At 37.8% G+C, this 18835-nt stretch overlaps 1 protein-coding gene across 7 annotated transcripts in view; it reads right to left on the bottom strand.

Moving 5' to 3' along the window:
- The window catches only part of RBM46 (RNA binding motif protein 46), a 51668-nt gene extending 36843 nt beyond the window's left edge, over positions 1-14825 (bottom strand). For 3 of the 7 annotated variants that reach the window (XM_059173673.1, XM_059173709.1, XM_059173718.1), the window contains exon 1: positions 1569-1711. In XM_059173673.1, coding sequence (XP_059029656.1) covers positions 1569-1611 — 43 coding nt within the window. In that variant the 5' untranslated portion in view covers positions 1612-1711. Of the gene's footprint in view, positions 1-1568; positions 1716-14121; positions 14604-14659 lie in introns of those variants that run through there. The other 4 variants (XM_059173695.1, XM_059173702.1, XM_059173687.1 and 1 more) reach the window with 3 other exon arrangements.
- Positions 14826-18835: the final 4010 nt, after the last annotated feature.

The following is an 18835-nucleotide window of genomic DNA, read 5'->3' as shown; positions in this document are numbered from 1 at the left end:
CTCCCCGCCGAGCAGAGAGCTCAATGCAGGGCTAGATCCCAGGACCCCAAGATCATGACCTAAGCCAAAGGCAGTGGGTTACACTGAGCCACCCAGGTGCCCCTGGATTTTATTATGCCTTATACTTTTCAGATAAATGTAGCCTAATGCCAGTATGGTTCAAGTTGTCAGCAGTCTTTAAGGACCCCACCAGTTATCAGAAATTGAACAGATCCTTGGAGTAAGTAAACAAATACCCTGTTCCAAGAAGCTGCTACTAGAGAAAGTGGGGATCAAAACCACTTCCTCTGAGCAGAAACAGGAACTACTGTGATTTTCAACTAGCAGCAGATTAAGAAAATTACATTAGGGGCTCATCAGTGGCACAGTCAGTTAAGCATCCAACTTAGTTTTGGCTCCAGTCATGATCTCAGGGTTCTGAGACTGAGCCCCATGTCCAGCTCCCTGCTCAGTGCAAAGTCTGCTTAAGGTTCTCTCTCCCTCTCCTTCTGCCCCTCCTGCTCATGCTCTCTCTCTCTCTCTCTCTCTCTCTCAAATAAATAAAACTTAAAAAAGAAAAAGAAAAAGAAAGAAAATTACATCAACGGGTAAGCAGGACCTAGAGAGAACCTGAGATCTATGTTGAGCACTATATATAAAGATGTGTTTTTAATTTTTTTAAATGAACTTAATTACCATATCCTTAGGTTGCCAGAAAAATCACTTTGATCCAAAAGATTAATACTCTGATTTACTCTATTTCTTAATTTTATGTCTCTCTTATTTGGTGTTATCATTAACAAATACAAAAATTAAAATCCACAGAGGTGCCTGGGTGGCTCAGTTAATTGAGTATTGCCTTCAGCTCGGGTCATGATCCCAGGATCCTGGGGTAAAGCCCCACATCAGGCTCCCTGCTCAGCAGCAAGTCTGGCTCTCCCTCTCCCTGTGCCTGCTGCTTGCCTAGCTTGTGCTCTCACTCTCTCTCTGTCAAATAAATAAATAATTCTTAAAAAGTTAAAATCAAAATTAAAACACCTAGGCGACTCAGGTGGTTAATCATCTGCCTTCAGCTCAGGTCATGATCCCAGGGTCCTGAGATGGGAGTCCTGCATCGGGCTCCTTTGCTCAGCTGGGAGCCTGCTTCTCCTTCTGCCTGCCGCTCCCCCTGCTTGTACCCGTTCTCTCTTTCCCTCTCTGACAAATAAATAAAATCTTAAAAATAAAAAAAAGGTTCTCTTAAAAAAAAAACTAAAATCTTGCACTGAGCAAGCCATTTTTGACTTTCAACAGAACTTTTCTTATTATAAATGGAAACCAAACCACAGCACAGCATTTAAAAAAGTACAAAACTTTTAGCCAGAGCACCTCAATTTGACTTAGCTCTGCCACTTTATAGCTGTGCAAATTGGTCAGCTTATTTTCTCTCTACTCACTATAAAATGAGAATACCAATACAAGTTATTGCAAAGCCGCTGTTAGGATTAAATGGGGCAATGAAGTAAAAGTCTTGTTAGAATCACCTGAGGCTTAATTAAAGGTTAGTTTTGATAAATATAGAGGGCAGCTCATCTTATTTTTTCACATACCCACAGTGCTTTTGTTTTTGCTGTTCTCAGAAACATCTTGCATTTTCTCAAAGATTGGGGCAGAGGAGTTGTGCTGTGGCAGACACAAACCTAGGGAAGAGCATTAGCATCTCTACAGTGGACAGAGGGTGGGAATGGAGAAGACATTACCAAAGAATTTCGGCTCTAGAGTAAGTGAAAACTGTCACTGCAGTTTTACTCCCTAGTACTTAGTAGACTGTGGTTCTGAAGCCAAACTGCCTAGATTCAAATCCTTTTGCACTCAACTAGCTATAATTTTAACTTACTTAGCCCTTCTGTAACCTAATTTTCTCACCTTTAAAATGCAGAAAATACACTGCCTATCTCATAGCTTTCATGGATATTAAGTTAGCTAACTGTTGTTAAAAACCTCTAAACTCATTTTTTGGACATAAACATGAATACTAATTTTATGCATATATTGGAACCTTTAGAACCATTAAACATCTGCAAATAACTCTAGCTTAGAATCCAGATACTTATCTTTACAGTAACTGATTTCAGAACAAAAGTATGACACTGGATAAAAACAGGTTGAAAACAAAAATCAGAAGAGGTTCCGTTTATTTAGTAGCCTATTATAAACACAAGAAAACATGTATACATTATCTCTAGCTTCTAAAACCACTAAAAGGGAGTCTCAACCTTGCTAAAAGAAAATTATTTCCAAGATCATGGGGCCAGAAAGTGGCACAGAAAGAATTCAATACGAGGTCTTCCTGATCTCAATATCCCCCTCCTGCCAAGAAAATGCCCTTTTGCCACAATTTTACCTTAAAAGCCCCTCAAAAAACAAAGTATCCAAACTGACTTTTATGCAAGTGGAATATTCAGAAATTATGAATTCATATACCTAAGTCAAGTGACTCCTAGAATCCCTCCTAATTGTAAAATAGCTGAAGTTTTCTGAGTGATGAATATAGCTACAAACACATTAATATCACACATATAACAGACATACAAACTTTTCACAGTCTTTAAAGCTCTTTGCGAACTGTTATATTTTATTCAATGAAGTAATTCTGAAGAAAACAAGGCAGGAAAGTAGCTCATAGACCCATATATTTTCTACCTGCCATCTACCTTATTCCTTCAACTTAGTAGCCCAGTTTTCTTCAGGAAGCTAAGATTCATTTACCAAACTGCCGAATGAACGTATTGAAAATGAGATACTCAGGCTCCATTGGTTAAGGGTCTGACTCTTGATTTCGCCTCAGGTCATGATCTCAGGGTCCTAAGATAGAGCCCCTCATCAGGTTCCATGCTCAGCAACGAGTCTGCTTGGGATTCTCTCTCTCCCTCTGACCCTCCCCCACCCCCACTAGTGTTCTCTCTCTAAAAAAAGGGAAAGAAAATTAGGTATTCAGTAGGCATCCTGAATTCAACATATCCAAAAGTGGGTACCACTTTATCTTCCAAACCTGTTTATATTCCTTCCTGTTTTATATCTCCCATCAATTCATCCATTCAACCAATAAACGGCATCACAACAAACATACTCCCTCTCCTCCAAACTTAAAACCAGCAACTTGCAAGCTAATGTAGTCTTCCTTTAATTCACAGCTAATCAGTCACAAAGACCTGCATATTTTACCTATGAATATATCTTGAAATCAATCTCTTCCTGTCCATCCCCACAGTCCGTCCTCAATTATTTCTTACTGGGTAAGTACTAGGTTCCTAACTGTTGTTCCAGGTTTTAGTCTTACGCCCTTCAAACAAAATCTCCACAATGCCATCAAGGTGATATAAAATGTATATCTGATCATCTTAAGCTTTGACTACAAATCAAAACTAAGGGGAATCTTAGAAACAAAAAGGACCTTCAAAAAATAAACAAGCCTCAAAGGAAAATATTACTCTATTATTTTTACTACATAAATATTAAACTATTTTGGAGGGCAAAAAAGCAAAATCAAGATAGAAAATTTTAAACAAGGAAAAATTATCTGCAACACATACATTTAAGGTTTATTTAAAATAAAGATGAGCAGAATGGTGTGATAAATTAAAGAACAAATTCAAGTACCTAAATAATTGCTTAAATATAAATCCTGGCTTTTCCCTTACTAGCTCTGACTTTGGTCTTCAGTTTACTTGTCCTTAAAAAATGGATAATAGGGGCACCTGGGTGGCTCAGTGGGTTAAAGCCTCTGCTTTCGGCTCAGGTCATGATCCCAGAGTCTTGGGATCGAGCCCCACATCGGGCTCTCTGCTCAGCAGGGAGCCTGCTTCCTTCCTCTCTCTCTGCCTGCCTCTCTGCTTACTTGTGATCTCTCTCTGTCAAATAAATAAATAAAATCTTTAAAAAAAAAATGGATAATAATAGGGCACCTGGGTGACTCAGTGGTTTAAAGCCTCAGCCTTCGGCTCAGATCATGATCCCAGGGTCCTGGGATCAAGACCTGTATTGGGCTCTCTGCTTAGCAGGGAGCCTGCTTCCTCCTCTCTCTCTCACTCTCTGTCTGCCTCTCTGCCTACTTGGGATATGTCTGTCAAATAAATAAATAAAATCTTAAAAAAAAAAAGTGGATAATAATAGTTTCTACCTCACAGCGTTCTTACCAGGATTAAGTATTAAGGGCTGAAAACTATTTTCATATAAACACTATAAATGTATTTACTATCTAATTAATATGCAACAATAAATAAAACTAACTTCTAATAAGTATTATTGTCTAATAAATTGACTAATAAAATAATAAGAAAAGCACAAACTGCAGACCAGGGATTGCAAACTCAGGATTCATTCACTTGTCCAACAAATGTTTGTTGAGCACCAATTGTATGTGGATACTATTCCTTATGTCTGGGATACATCAGTAAATAAAAGACCAAAATTCTGATAATGAAAGTAATAAGGAAGGAATATATGTGAAAGGTAGTAGTGTTGCAGGGGACAGACAGGGATAGGACTCATGGAAGGAACTGACAGAAGAGAGAGTATAATTTTAAATAGGATAACTACTACTGACCTCAATGAGAAGATAACATTTGAGCAAAAAATTAAGAAACCTATCCATGCAGGTATTTGGGAAAAGCACTGCACACAAATAGAAAAACGAAGACAAAGGTACAAGGTACAAGTGTGCATGGCACACAAAAAGTACAGGCAAGGGAACTGGTATGGTAAGACGGTGTGGGGTGTGATAAGAATAGTAGGAGAGGAGGTCAAAGAGATAACAAGCTGTCACGTGACACACAGACCTTGTAAGTCAGGTCACAAAGGACTTTAGCTTTTATTCTGAGTTAAATGAGAAGCCACCATAGGTTCCTGAACACAGGAGTAATAGGATCTTTCCTTTCAAAAGGGTCTTTTGGCTACCGTTTTGGAAAGTGAAAAGAGGTGGTATGCCTGGTTGGCTCAGTTAGTAGAGCATGCAACTCTTGATCTCAGATTCTGAGTTCGAGCCCCACACTAGGTGTAGAGTTTACTTTAAAAATCAAACCTTTAACAACAACAACAAAAATGGAAAGCAAAAAGTGGAAACAGGGAGACTAATGAGAAGACTACAACTAAAATTCAGGTGACAGAAAATGGCAGAATGGACCAGAGAGGCTGGTGAAGGGAAAAAGAAGAAAAGGAGTCTCTGATATGAGATATATTTTTAAAATACATACAAAAGAATTCACTGACAGACTGGATATGGGTTGTGAGATAAACAGAGAAGTCAAGGATAACACCCCAGTATTGGCCTGGGCCATGAGAAGCAGAAAGATGAGGAAAACGAACAGACTTTAGGGGTAGAAACAGTTCAGTTTTGCACATGTTAAGTTTTTGTATCCACTAAATGACCAATTCAAATGCCTACAAGTCCCTGGGAAGAAATGTTAGATAAGCAGAAAGGCCAAGGATAAGACTCTAAGAAGTGTTAAGCACCATCTGAAAAGGGCTACAAAATTCTAGCAAATTGTTATCATGATCAAATCCAGTCTCCCAGTTATGCCAAATTTTCCAGTTTTTCAGGAGGGGAGCCAGAAATCTGCAGATTTTTATGTGACTCAAAATTTTTTTAATTTGAGAACCAAAGAGCTACTTTTACCTACTAAACTGCAGAACTGGTGGGAATGCATTTGGTACAGCCACCATGGGAAACACTATGGAGGTTCCTCAAAAAATTAAAAATAGAATTGCCATATTATCCAGTAATTCCATTACTGGGTGTTTACCCAAAGAATAAGAGAACACTAATTTAAAAAGATGTATGTGCCCCTATGTTCACTGCAGCATTATTTATAAAGACCAAGAAATGGAAGCAACCTAAGTGTCCACTGATAAATGAATGGATAAAGAAGAAGTGGCATATTCCATATAGTGCAATATATTCAGCCATAAAAAAAGAATGAAGTTGTGCCATTTGTGACAACATGGATGAACCTAGAGGGTATTGCGCTAAGCCAGCCAAGTAAGTCAGAGAAATACAAATAACCGTAAGATTTCACTCATATGTGGAATTTAAGAAATAAAACCAAATGGACAGACAACAAAAGAGACAAAACAGAAACCCCCCAAAATCCTCAAAACAAACTCTTACAGAGAAACCTGGTGGCTGCCAGAAGGGATATGGATGGGTGGTAGGTGAAACAGATGAGGAAGATTAAGAGTACACTGAGATAAGCACTGAAAATGCACAGAACTGTTTAGTCACTATACTGTACACCTGAAACTAACATAATACTATATGTTATACTTCAATAAAAAATAAAGTAAAATATTGCTAAGCTACATAAACGTTATTGCATTTACATGTGTGATACTCAACAGACATAAAAATGGCATGACTAAAAAGTAATCTGGTAGAAAATCATGTTCAAACAGTCCTGGTTATATATTAGTTCTAAATTCCAATTCAAAACTTAATGAGTCAAATTCTCAAAATTCAGTTCAATTCTCTATACCGTTATTAAATGTTTTCTATGTCCAAGTCACTTTACTGGACTTTCAGTCATAATGATGACCCTAAGGGGCAGAATTACAATCACGAATGTCTGGTGCTGGGGACAGAGAGTAATATAACTTTCTACTTAGCAGACAGAACTGTGCTAAGTTAGAAAGGACTGACACAGAAGGTAACTTCCTGCCAAGTGGAAGTATTCAAACATGGTTCCTTGAAAACAGAGTATTGCATACTCAAAAAAACCAAAATAAACCAAACAAAAAACTGAAAATTATATCAAATATATAAACAGTAACAAACACTGTACAGACCAAACACCACCTATGGACTTCCTATGGTTTTAACTCTGGGCTGCGTCTAAGGGCAGAGACTCCATATGCCTTGAACAATTAGCCTGCTATCCATTACAGTGTTTTGTACATAGTAGGTGCTCAAGAATTATTTGTTGGATGAAGAATCTACAGAAAATTCAGAAAAATCCTCATAGGACTTCATATATTGTTAAGAGGCATGTATTTAATTGGAATTATCTTTTTAGATGGAAATTTGCTAATATTTATCAAAATCTAAAGTGTTTATAAACTTAGTAATCACTAAAAAATTAACCTACCGATATAGTTTCACAAGTATGCAAAAATATGTGGGCTGAAACAAGGTATGTAAAAGCAAAAATCTGGAAGGGCCCTGAGTGACTCAGTTGGTTAAGCATCTCTCTCTCAAGTAAATAAATAAAATCTTTTAAAAAAAGACCAAAAAATCTAAAAAAATAGCTAGTTGTCTATGAATAAAATATTTAAAAATTATGGTTAACTACATAATGGAATATTATGTAACTGTTAGAGAATGTCAGATTTGTATGTACTGATATGGAAAAATACTAAGAAATATATGAGGGTGGCACCTGAGTGGCTCAGTGGGTTAAAGCCTCTGCCTTCGGCTCAGGTCATGATCCCAGGGTTCTGGGATCAAGCCCTGCATTGGGTTCTCTGCTCAGCAGGGAGCATGCTTCCCTTCCTCTCTCTGCCTGCCTTCTCTGCCTACTTGTGATCTCTGTCTGACAAATAAATAAATAAAAATCTTTAAAAAATTACATTGGAAAACAAGATGTTTACTGGTCTACCAACCGAAATATTTTGTTTAAAGATATTCACATATACATTCACACGTTTGTAGAAGCATAAAAAAAATTTAGAAATATTTACAAGACATTTAAACAGTAATTATCACTGGTAAGTAGGAATGAGGAGTCAGAGTACTCTAATTTTCACTTTTCTGTGACTGCCAAAAACATGTACTACTTGTATTAAAAGCGAGAAGCCTTTTTGAGGGTTTCCACTCTTCCTTAAATATAAAATCTAAACTCTTTAAAAAGCCATAGTGTTGCCTAGGTATCACAGTCAACTAAGCATTCAACTTTGGTTTCAGCTCAGGTCTGATCTCAGAGTCCTGAGATCAAATCAAGAGCAGCATCTGGGGCTCTGTGCTCAGTGAAGAGTCTTGCTTGAATCTCTCCCTCTTCCTCTCCTCCTTCCCCTCACTGCAATAAATAAATAAATCTTTAAAAAAGAAAGAAAGAAAAACAAAAGGTCACTTTTAAAAGTCCTTTCATAATCTGGCCCAGTCTACTTCTCCAATTTCATTTCTTAATATATGTGAACAACAATACTTACCTTTTTGCAATTTGTCAAATGTGCCAAGTTCTCACATACCAGCCTTTGTATAGCCTGTTCCCACAGTCCTTTCTCACTCTCTTTGCCTTTCCCATTCCTAATATCCTTTAGGAAAACCTCCCCGTGACCCTCCCGTCTAAATGCTAACTAAGTATTCCTCTATTTGTACTATCATCACAGAACCCATCTGAGAGTGCTGGTCTGTCAATCCCTTCTACCTCCCTCTCCCCTAAATTTTGCCAAATAGCCAGAGTCTAGCCTTTCATTTCCAAATCTCTACCACCAGGTACACTCCCTGGTATGTGATTACCATTCAGTGAATAAGACAGAAAGGATGGGATTATTGCAATTAGAAATAATAGACTTGGGTGAGAGAAGACCTGAATTCTGTGCTTAGTCAGGAGATCTTTGACGGGTTACTTTACAACATTTACCTTTACATTCCTAATCTAGGAAATTCCATTTTATGTTTATTTCTGCATTCATTTATTTAGCACCTTATATACCCTGCATGACAGACACTTTATAAACATCATTTCATTACCCTGTGAGGTACTATTCTATTTTATTTCAAAAATAAACTGAGACTAAGATAAAGTTATAGTGCCCACAAATTGGTAGGGTAGATACTCAAATCAGAGACCTGTCTGCCTAAATGTTGGGCTCCAAGCTCTACTTTAGACTACCTCCATTTTAGATATTTAATAATCTGAGATCTCTGAAAAGTGATGTGATTCGCCTGAAATCATATAAATTGCAAAACCAGTATCTAAATCCAAATTTTTTTTCACATCAATCTTTTTTTTTTAAAATACAACTGTAACAACTATTCAGTTACTCATGCCTCTTGAAAAACTATACCATTAAAAAAAAAAAAAAAAAAAACACCTGTATTAACTTAGAGGGGGGAGAAGTCAACAAAAAAAAACCTCTTGGAAAAACTCTAATAAATAATGTCAGATTTTTTAGAGATCCTAAAAATTATCTCATTCTATCACCCACCTTAAACCCAACATTTCCTAAAATGGTATCCCTTAGAATACTATTCCAAGAGCAATTAACAGCCCTCAAAAATGTGTTCCATACCTAAATACATCTGAGAATCACTATACCACTCTTTTAAGAGTATCACAATGAAAATCAGTGTATTTAAGGCCATGAAAACTTTCAGTTAAAACAAATCTTTCAGCTATAACTCCTATTTCAACACAATACCCTACTTCCTTCCACCCTACACGACCTTACTACTTCTATTAACTTTCTCTGAAATTATTTAGAAAATGCTGCCTTAACTACTCTTTACACAAACAGTTTCATGTTCCCTCACTATCCTGACTCTTTTTTCTTTAAAAGCATAGTGGCCAAAATTACAGAGAAAGATGTGTTAGTGTTCTATATAGCTGCATGGCATTGATGTTTCAAATCAAGCATACTGTCAACAAAATACCCAAATCTTTCTTAGCCTATGTCAAAGTAATTGGATTTTAAAGCCATACTGAATTCCATCATATTAGATTCAACCCACAATTTCTTAACTTCCCCTCTGACCTTTTACCCACTTGTGTCCCATCTACGATATGGCCTAACTTAACCTCCTTTTCCAAGATATAACTTTTTTTTAAAGAGAGAGTGAGAGGCAGGAGAGAAGAGAGGGAGAAGGAGACAAAGAATCCTAAGCAGGTGCCACAACCAGCATGGCCCCAAAATCATGAGCTGAAATCCAGAGTCGGACACTTAACTGACTAAGCTATCCAGGCACCCCCAAGACATAACTTTCTTATTTTCATGCTTAATTAAGAACAATCTTTCCAAATATAATCAGAAAATATTTAAAAACTGTCCTGGTTGGACCAGTGAAAAATGATTCTACACTTTTTTTTTTTTTTATGTTATTTATTTACTCGACACAGAGAGAGAGAGATCACAAGTAGGCAGAGAGGCAGGCAGAGGGGTGGGGGGGGGCTGACTCCCTGCTGAGCAGAGAGCTGATGCGGGCCTCTATCCCAGAACCCTGAGATCATGACCTGAGCCAAAGGCAGAGGCTTAACACACTGAGCCACTCAGGAACCTTCTACACTGTCTTTTTAAATAGTCGACATTCTGTCATCCTTGTAATGAGACTGATTATTCAAGTAACAGTTCAAATCAAGCCTTTAGCTTGATCCATTTTAAAAATGTGTTTACATTTGAAGAACAAGTATATGTGATATTCTGAAGAAACATTTTTTAAAAAATAATAAAGCTACCTTTCTCCATTTAAGATTGTTTTTACCAGGTTTTGACATTATACCATCCTTGAAGATTTTCTACTAAGAGAATATTAGACTTGCTTAAGGTCACAAAACTAGTAACCGAAAAGACCTGTGGCTCAAACCTTCAGACATTTATAAACTTAAGATGGCCCACCCCATGGGACACTACGCTGGTCCATTACACTAAAGAGATTACGTTGATACAATGTGGAGAAGTGGCAAATATGAGATTTATATATTTTAAACATGCCACTAGTTTAATATGCTACCTTACATATCTATTTACTGCTATAAAAACAACTGGTAAATATACCTTCTGCTTCCATTCTACCCAAGATGTAGAATTTAATTAATACACAGTTTTGTTTTGTTTTTCTGTAACTCACAGCTTACTGTAAATGGCTGATGTGTGCAATAAAACCCACCCCAGCAATTACTTACAGATATATATTTTGGGTCAATTCATGTCTCTAAAGTTGTATTTTTAAAGATATCTAGCGTGTCATGTTGAAATTGCTCAGTCTACACATTAAAGACTCTTTTTAATAGATAACAACTAGAAAACTATGCTGGACTTCATACATTAAAGAAATCTCAACCAAAATATCTTAAAAACTTAAAGTTACATAAGTATAAGACATACAAGAGAGTCACTAATCTCACCTTTTTTTTTTTCTTTTGTCTCACCCTCTCTTTAGAAAGGGGCACCTGGGTGGCTCAGTTAATGTCTGCCTTTGGCTCAGGTCATGATCCCTGGGTTCTGGGACTGAGTCTTGAGCTTGGTGGGGTATCTGCTTCTCCTTCTGCTCCTCTCCTCAACTTCTATGTGTGTGCACTCTCTCTCTCTCTCTCACTCTGCTCTCCCTCTCTCCCAAATAATTTTTTTTAAAAAGGAAAGGAATATATGCTTTTTCCTAAAGCCTCCACAACACAAGTAATATATACACATAGCTAATGCAAAAATCTAAAAATATATAACTTTAATACCATACTTAACAAAATACATTTCTAAAAAAAGCCAGAATTTAAGAACCTTAACAAGAGAATTAAAAATCAAATCTAAAACAGGCATATCATGTCTTTATATTTATTATAAAATATTCCAAAATCAATCTGAGAATTACCAAAATTCCAAGAAAGCATAGCAGTCCTATATATCATAACCAAACTGACATACCAACTGAAGCTTCTAGGCTCAATTAGTCTTGCTGACCCAAGGAATCTGAGTAAAGGAAGGAGGTTCTTGACATAAACAGCAAAAAAAAAAAAAAAAAAAGCAGGGACAGCAGATTAAAAGTTGTTATAAAAGTTATTATATCACATATAAACTCTAGTTTTCATGGATAAATTTTTTTCCTGAATTTTGAACTTCAAAGATTCCTCCCCAGCTCATTTTCAAAAGTAAAATTAGAAGAAAAGTTAAAGAAAAAAATCCTCTGAGCTATAAAGTAGACAGCCACATGGCATAACCAATCACAGGATAGGTATTCAACTAACAGTTCAAACTAACAGTTCAAATCAAGCCTTTAGCTTTAACTGCTAACTTTATCCTCATTAATTTTAAGCATCCTTAATAAGTTGGCAAAAATATAAATTTTCAAATTCATACTGCCTTTCAAAATAGATATTAGCCAAAAAATAACTAGCACTATTTTAGCAAAATATACATGAAAATTAATCATTTATCTAAAGAAATCTGTGTCAGCCACATTTAAACTACTGAAGTTGAAACTTCATTTTATGAATTACAGTAAAAATTTATCAAGTGAAAATGAACATTTTATAAATTTTACTATGATTTTTAAAATGTGAATACAATAGTGAAGAAAACATTAATTTTTAAGGTATCAAAATGCTTTTATAGAAATCACATTAGATCTTTATGGCATTCCTTAAATTACATGGTATTAAATTCCTGATTTGTTAGTTCAATTGAGTATGGTATGCTTAGACCACAGAGGCCAAGTCAATGAAAGTTTTTTACTGGCAGCTCATTTTATTAACAGACTGCACTATTTTCCACATGGTTGGAAACTGAGAAGGATGATTCAAAAGTGTATGGATTTAGAAGTCTAACAGTATTTCAGAGTAAAAAGGTATAGATGGATCAATTCAATTCCATTTTAAGTTATTTTTATTAAAATATGAGGACACATTTTTGTTTCTATAAGTTAAATATATAATGTATAAAAAGCGTTGGCACTGGGTGTTTCACAACTTTTAGTAATACTGTGGAGGGCAGTACAGTTTTTAATTTATAATTAACAATAAATTTTTTAAATACTGTGTTGAACACAAAATTCTCGGAATTTAAGATAAAGATATCCACAATACAACCAAAATTCTTGTATGCCACTACCTAATACACTGCTACTCCTTACATAAGTTTTTCTAAAAGCTTTCATCCAAAATGTGAGTTTGAACATAGAGATCACATTTTCTTTCCTCAATTTTTTTTTGTTTTTGCTTTACCAATGATAAGATAGTAAAATAAAATAAGACACAACCCAGCATTAATATACAAATCCAGACAGATTTTACAATTATTTCATTTATAGTTACAAACCCTCCTTAAAACATGTCTGTTTCCTAACAACAAAAATGACAGCATTAAAAATATGAGGCTTAATTTCAGTCCATAAATTCGGCATATTCTTATAATTGTTAACTCATAATACATCCAATATTACACATGTATATTCCAGACGTTGATATGTATTATAATCTTTGGCAATAATGCTCAAGTCCAATACTCCACCCTCTAAAGTGAAAATTAGCAAATAAGCAGTCCCTTAAACAGAAATTAAGGCGCTGCTAATTGCAGCACTAACAGATCTTTATGTCTATTATGGCATATAGGTGCAAAAAAAAAAAAAAAACAAATTTTTAAGAAGAAACCTTTAGATATGTACCCTGGAAAGAAGTCAATCATTACAGCTGAGGAGCTTTAATTCTGAAAATCTCTGAACTGAAGTTTGTCCAAAGGCGCAACTATACATTGTAGTGAATCCTGAAATGAAAATATCTTCCTATTATTCATGTAAGGAAAATCCTACCAACAGTGGGTATGTTATTTATATATTAGTGTACTTATACACTCAACATATCCTGCTTCCTGACTCTGACGCCATTCTCAAGCACAAAGTGGAACAGATCTGTAAAGAGAAGCCGAGTCTTGAAAAGCTCCTCCGGGTATTCCATCGGCAATATCGGCCTGTGTTACAACCATCGTATATTATAAAGGCTATAAATTACTTGTCAAGAATAGAAAGGGGGAGCTTAAAAGAAACTTCAACATTAACCAAATTCACAGAGGAGGAAACTGGTGCCCCAATTCACTGGTCCTGGCTTCCCAAGGATCTCAGAATTCGCATCAACGCCACGATTAAAGCCCGGATCTCCGGACTCCAGGTTTCGTGGTCCTTCCAGGACTCCAAAGAAAAGACGCTAAAAAGTAATTGAAACTACTTGACGTCAGGAAACACAGATACTATTGCGAGTATTACCGTCCGTGGCGGTCTGCGGCGCGAGTCGCGGGGCAGGGGGGTGGTAGGGGGTCAGTTATCTTGCCCGCACACCCGCAACCTTTCGCTGTTCAAACCCCTACACACAAGAGAGCACTTGGGGAATAAAGAGAAAGGGTCAAAGGCAGAGGAAAGTTCGAGGCTCATCCCCAGAACTCCGTGAAAACGACCGGATTGCCAAATCTCACCCAGCAGTCGGGACGCCCCGGACGTCGTCCCAAAGCCTCTAGAGGGGAACGCGCGAGCGCGACAACGGCCGGACACCCTCGACGTGTGGCGGTCGACGGACGCGGGGTTAGGAGAACATGGAGGGCAGCAGGTGGGAAGCAGCCGGAAGGCGGCGGGGGAGAGCGGAAATAAGGCAGAAAGAGGGAAGGGCGCCGGGGGGCGGAGGGAGCCGCGGAGGGGCCCCCCCGACGGCCCGGGGAACTGGGAGCCAGACGCCTCGTACCACGCGGCGCAAAGGGTGACAGCGGGAGTTATCCAGTCAAAGATGCCCTCTGGGGCCAGGAAGCCCAGCCTCTGACACTAGCTCTCCCGAGGCTCGACGGGGCAGGGGAGTGAGAACGGCGAATCCGGCAGACACCGCCTCCAGCGGGGCGTGGGTCCCCACTGCGCATTTGGCGTGACAGTGTGTCGAGCAGGGCCTTTTGCGGCTGGGAGGCAGGGTCTCCAGCCGTTACCAGCGGTTTGGCAGTGACCCCGCTGTCCCCATCCCCTCCTCACCCCTTCTGGCCTTCAAATGTTGGTCCTAAATCCCTGAGACCAACGACCACAAACCGCCGCCACCGTTTCGGGGACCAGTCGGTCAGAGCGGAAGTCGCCGCAGGGGGAGGGGAGCCCACACGGAGGAGCTCGCGCGGTCCTCGCGCCTAGGTTTGTCTCCCAGCAGGCGCTGCGCGCAGTGGTCTAGACCTCCCCACGAGGAGTGGAACCTCAACCAATCAGTGACCAGCCCCGGGGAGGAGACAGGGAGGGGCGAGTGGGAGGGACCACGGTTTTCATCTGAATGAGGCTCTCTGAGGGGACTAAAAGCGCGTGGAGCGACAAGCACTTTAACCAATTGGAATTAGGAGAGCAAGTTTTAGGGGGTGGTCGTACATGTAATGATGCCGAAAGAAAATTTTGTTAAGGTGTCGAGAATTCTGTTAAGGTGTTAAAAATCTGTTAAGGTGTTTGTTAAGGTGTTCAAAAACGAAGGCTACGATTTTGACATACTTCTGTTACTTCGGGGAAAATATGGATATATTGTCATGATTCTTCTCTTTTGACGGAGTTTTCAAGTCTTAAACTCCTAGTTTACACCATTTTTTAATAAAGGCGGAGGAGGATGGGGAGCTATGAGGCTGAACGGGCGGATTTGCAAATAAGACTAGACACATGAAAGTTAAATGGTTTAAATGCCTAGGAGAATGGGCTAAATCGGGGGAGACTTAGTAATAGGCCTGATTCCACCCCTAATCAGTTTGGGTGAGAAATGACAGTGTCGGAGCTGAAGAACCAGGTATTATGCTTGTGTAAAACCAACGTTCACAGGTACGGTTGTGCGTTATTCTACATACACGCCTTGAATTTTGCTTCCTTTGAAGATATTGCATGAGTTTAAATGGCAAAGAAAATAAAAACGGCTTTAGGAACTTAGTCTGTTGACTAATAGACTCAGAATAATAGGACTGGAAAGAACCTCCATCTCGTAGCTTCTGCTTTCACAAATGAGGGACTTGATAGCCAGAATAATCCACTGGGTTACACAAAGACCTAGGTGCCCAAATACCCAACGTCAAGGTGCTTTCTTCTACATTAACTAGTGATTTTAATTTGTCTCCCTATGTTCAGACACTAACAAATGTCTTACATTTTGTTAACAAGACATGCTTGTGTGCTTTTTATCCCTCTTCTCGTAGTAGGAATTAGCAAGGACTTGGGAGTCTAATGGATCTGGACTCGAATCCATGTTACCATTTTCTGGTCGTGACATAATGGGGATTGGGAGGATTTTTTTTTTTTTTTAAGATTTATATTTGTGTATTTGTCAGAGAGAGAGAGAGCACAAGCAGGGGTAGCAGCAGCAGTCAGAAAGAAAAGGACGCTCCCCGTCCAGCAAGAACCCTGATACAGGGCTCCATCCCAGGACCGTGAGCTGAGCAGAAAGCGGCTTAACCGGCTTAACCAACTGAGCCACCCAGGTGTCCCAGGGATTGGGAGCATTAATGATAAATAATGTTAACAAATATTGAGCACTTGTTATGTTCCAGAAACAACTATAAGGTATTTTCACATAATAGTTCATTTAACTCTCATAATAACGTTGACAAAGGTACTTGCCCCATGTACCTGCATGTGTCAGATGGAGACACGCAGATAGATAGTTTAAATTAGTTTGTTCAAGGTCATACAGCAGATAAGTGTATTTCCACTGTAAACCCTGCAGACATAACCACTATGCTATACGGTCTCAAAATGTGTCCAGAAACAAGTGGTGTAATGCCCAGAGCATGTTAAGTAGAAGCTTAACAAATACCTTCCTAAACTGTGTGTCCTTCAGTTCATGAACACCACCAATCTCACGTATATAGACTATATGCCTATATATAAAATAATAATAATAATAATAATAATAATAAAACCAACCAGAAAATCCAGACACAGAATGTAACTATTTGGCTGGGTTTTTTGTTTGTTTGTTTGCTTTTTAACATGTCAATTCTCTACCTAAAGAACTGCAAATATGGCAAGCTCTAGCATGTTGATTACTATTAGTGACTGCTCTTTCATTTCTCCTGAGATTACCCACATTATTTATTTTTATGTCAGTGCCATCTCAATTCTCAGTAATTAATTCTAACTACATGTGTTTAAGGTCTAACTACATGTGTTTTAGCTGAAATTGTGTTAAAACATATTAGTCTGAAAAATTCAAACTAAAATATTTCTAGGAGTTGCTGTAAGATCCTTAAAGCCTCACTAGGTGGAGATGTCATCTTGTGAAGTGCAAAAGATAGTTCCTGGAAAAGCCTCAAGGGTTATTTTACATTTCTAGCTTCCTTTTTTCCTTTGCCAGACACCCTCTCCCGGCCCCATATAAAGAAAAACAAATAAACAAAGGCTTCTCAACAGGCATTAGGCCATTAGAACCTTGCTTTGATGAAGACAATGCTATTTGAAGACCCTTGTGGTATTTACATTGTGTGTCCTTTTGGTCAGATTTCTTCGAAAATTTTTTACTATCCAAAATCTATTAATAGATGTATTTTTCAAATGCTATAAAACTATTTTCTCTGTATATAAAAGTAAGACTTTCTCAAGTCTCTTTGAAAAGAGAATCTTAAATACCTTTACCAACTAGAATTCTTTTTCAGGAATAAATTCCAAATTAGGGCTTTCAAGTTCATGAGAAAAGGAGATCCAAATTAATAGGAAGAATGAAGGATGAAAATAAGTGATATGGAGGTATATTTTACTGAAAAGAAGCCTAAAGTTGAATAAGTAAAGGAAAAAATAGAAAGGGAGCTCTCTGCATGACTTTGGGATCTGGGAAGAAAAAGTTATCAGTAAAATCAATTCAATCAAAAAATTGAAAGGGATACAAAAAATATAGTTGGTTCAAGTAGTCTAGATATCATGTATGTGTGGTTTTTCTCATATGAAATGCAATTTTTTAGAATAAATATCTTCATATAACTTCTGTAAAATACGAACCCCCCAAAGAGGAAGAAAAGCAATAAGAAGTCTGTATTAATGCTTAAAATCCAACTTAGTCCTAATAAAAGAAATGAGGAGTGAATACTTTCATACAAAAAAAAAAGAGCACTGTATAGTGTTAGAGCTTACTCCCTCCATATCAGGCAGTGATAGCAGAGATCCCCCAAAAACATGCCAACTATTTGCTTTTTTACAGAATTAATGATCTTTCTACAGGACACAGCTTGGGAGCTAAGGACCATCCTTTAATCAGGTGACTCTCCAATCTAAATGATATCTCAAAACGCTCTCAGAAGTGTGGGGGCTTTAAAAAAAAAAAATCTCAGAGTAAATATGTTTACTCACTTCAACTCACTGATCCTCATTTGAGGCTTTCTGCTTAACAGATTAATTTGAACTTTTGATGTCTCTGGGATGTAAATGTCAGCACCAAGATGATTATAAGGTGGAAAAGTGCTTTGACCGGTTAAGGTGATAGGCTATCCCGAGCCATCTTTTCATTCAGTCAGTGTACTTCCCATGATTAGCAAACTATCCTCCCAAGACAACAGATTAGAAATGGGAATCTTTGTACATAATTTAATGGTCTATACAGGGACCAAATTTGTAACTAAGGCCTCAGTTAACATAGGTGCTAACTAAAGGAAGCAATACTAAAACCAACCTTTGCTGATTGCTATTAGTTGTTAGTTAACAACAGGATTCAGTCATCCAGTTGTTGTTGTTTTTTTAAAATCAATTACAATATTAGAAATAGTGCTTGACGATCCCGTAAAAATCATCTTTTCCCCGCTTTGAGAAACAGACTTACCTCATATGAAATAACCAATAACATACGTTAAAAATAACTTCCTCTCTCTTCCTTTTTTTTTTTTTTTTTTTTTTTTTTTTAAGTAGGCTCCACACCCAATGCAGAGTCCAGTGTAGAGCCCAACCCAGGGCTTGAACTCATGACTCTGGGCTTGAACTCATGACCCTGGGATCAAGACCTGAGCTGAGATCCAGAGTCAGATGCTTAACTGACTGAGCTACCCAGGCATCCCTAAAAAATAACTTTCTGATTAAAAACTTAAATACTTGGTTAGGGAGAGAGTATGATGAACTCTTTCCTGTCTTACCTCACTGAAGAATCTTCTTTAAGTCACAAATTACAGTGGAACTAGAGCCGACAGACACCATAGCAGTTGTTCAGCTGGAAGA

This window comes from Mustela lutreola, chromosome 1 (assembly GCF_030435805.1).
Source record: "Mustela lutreola isolate mMusLut2 chromosome 1, mMusLut2.pri, whole genome shotgun sequence".
Taxonomy (NCBI): Eukaryota; Metazoa; Chordata; class Mammalia; order Carnivora; family Mustelidae; genus Mustela; species Mustela lutreola.
The sequence above is the reverse complement of the archived record's forward strand: the minus strand, read 5'-3'. Positions and strand labels throughout refer to the sequence as shown.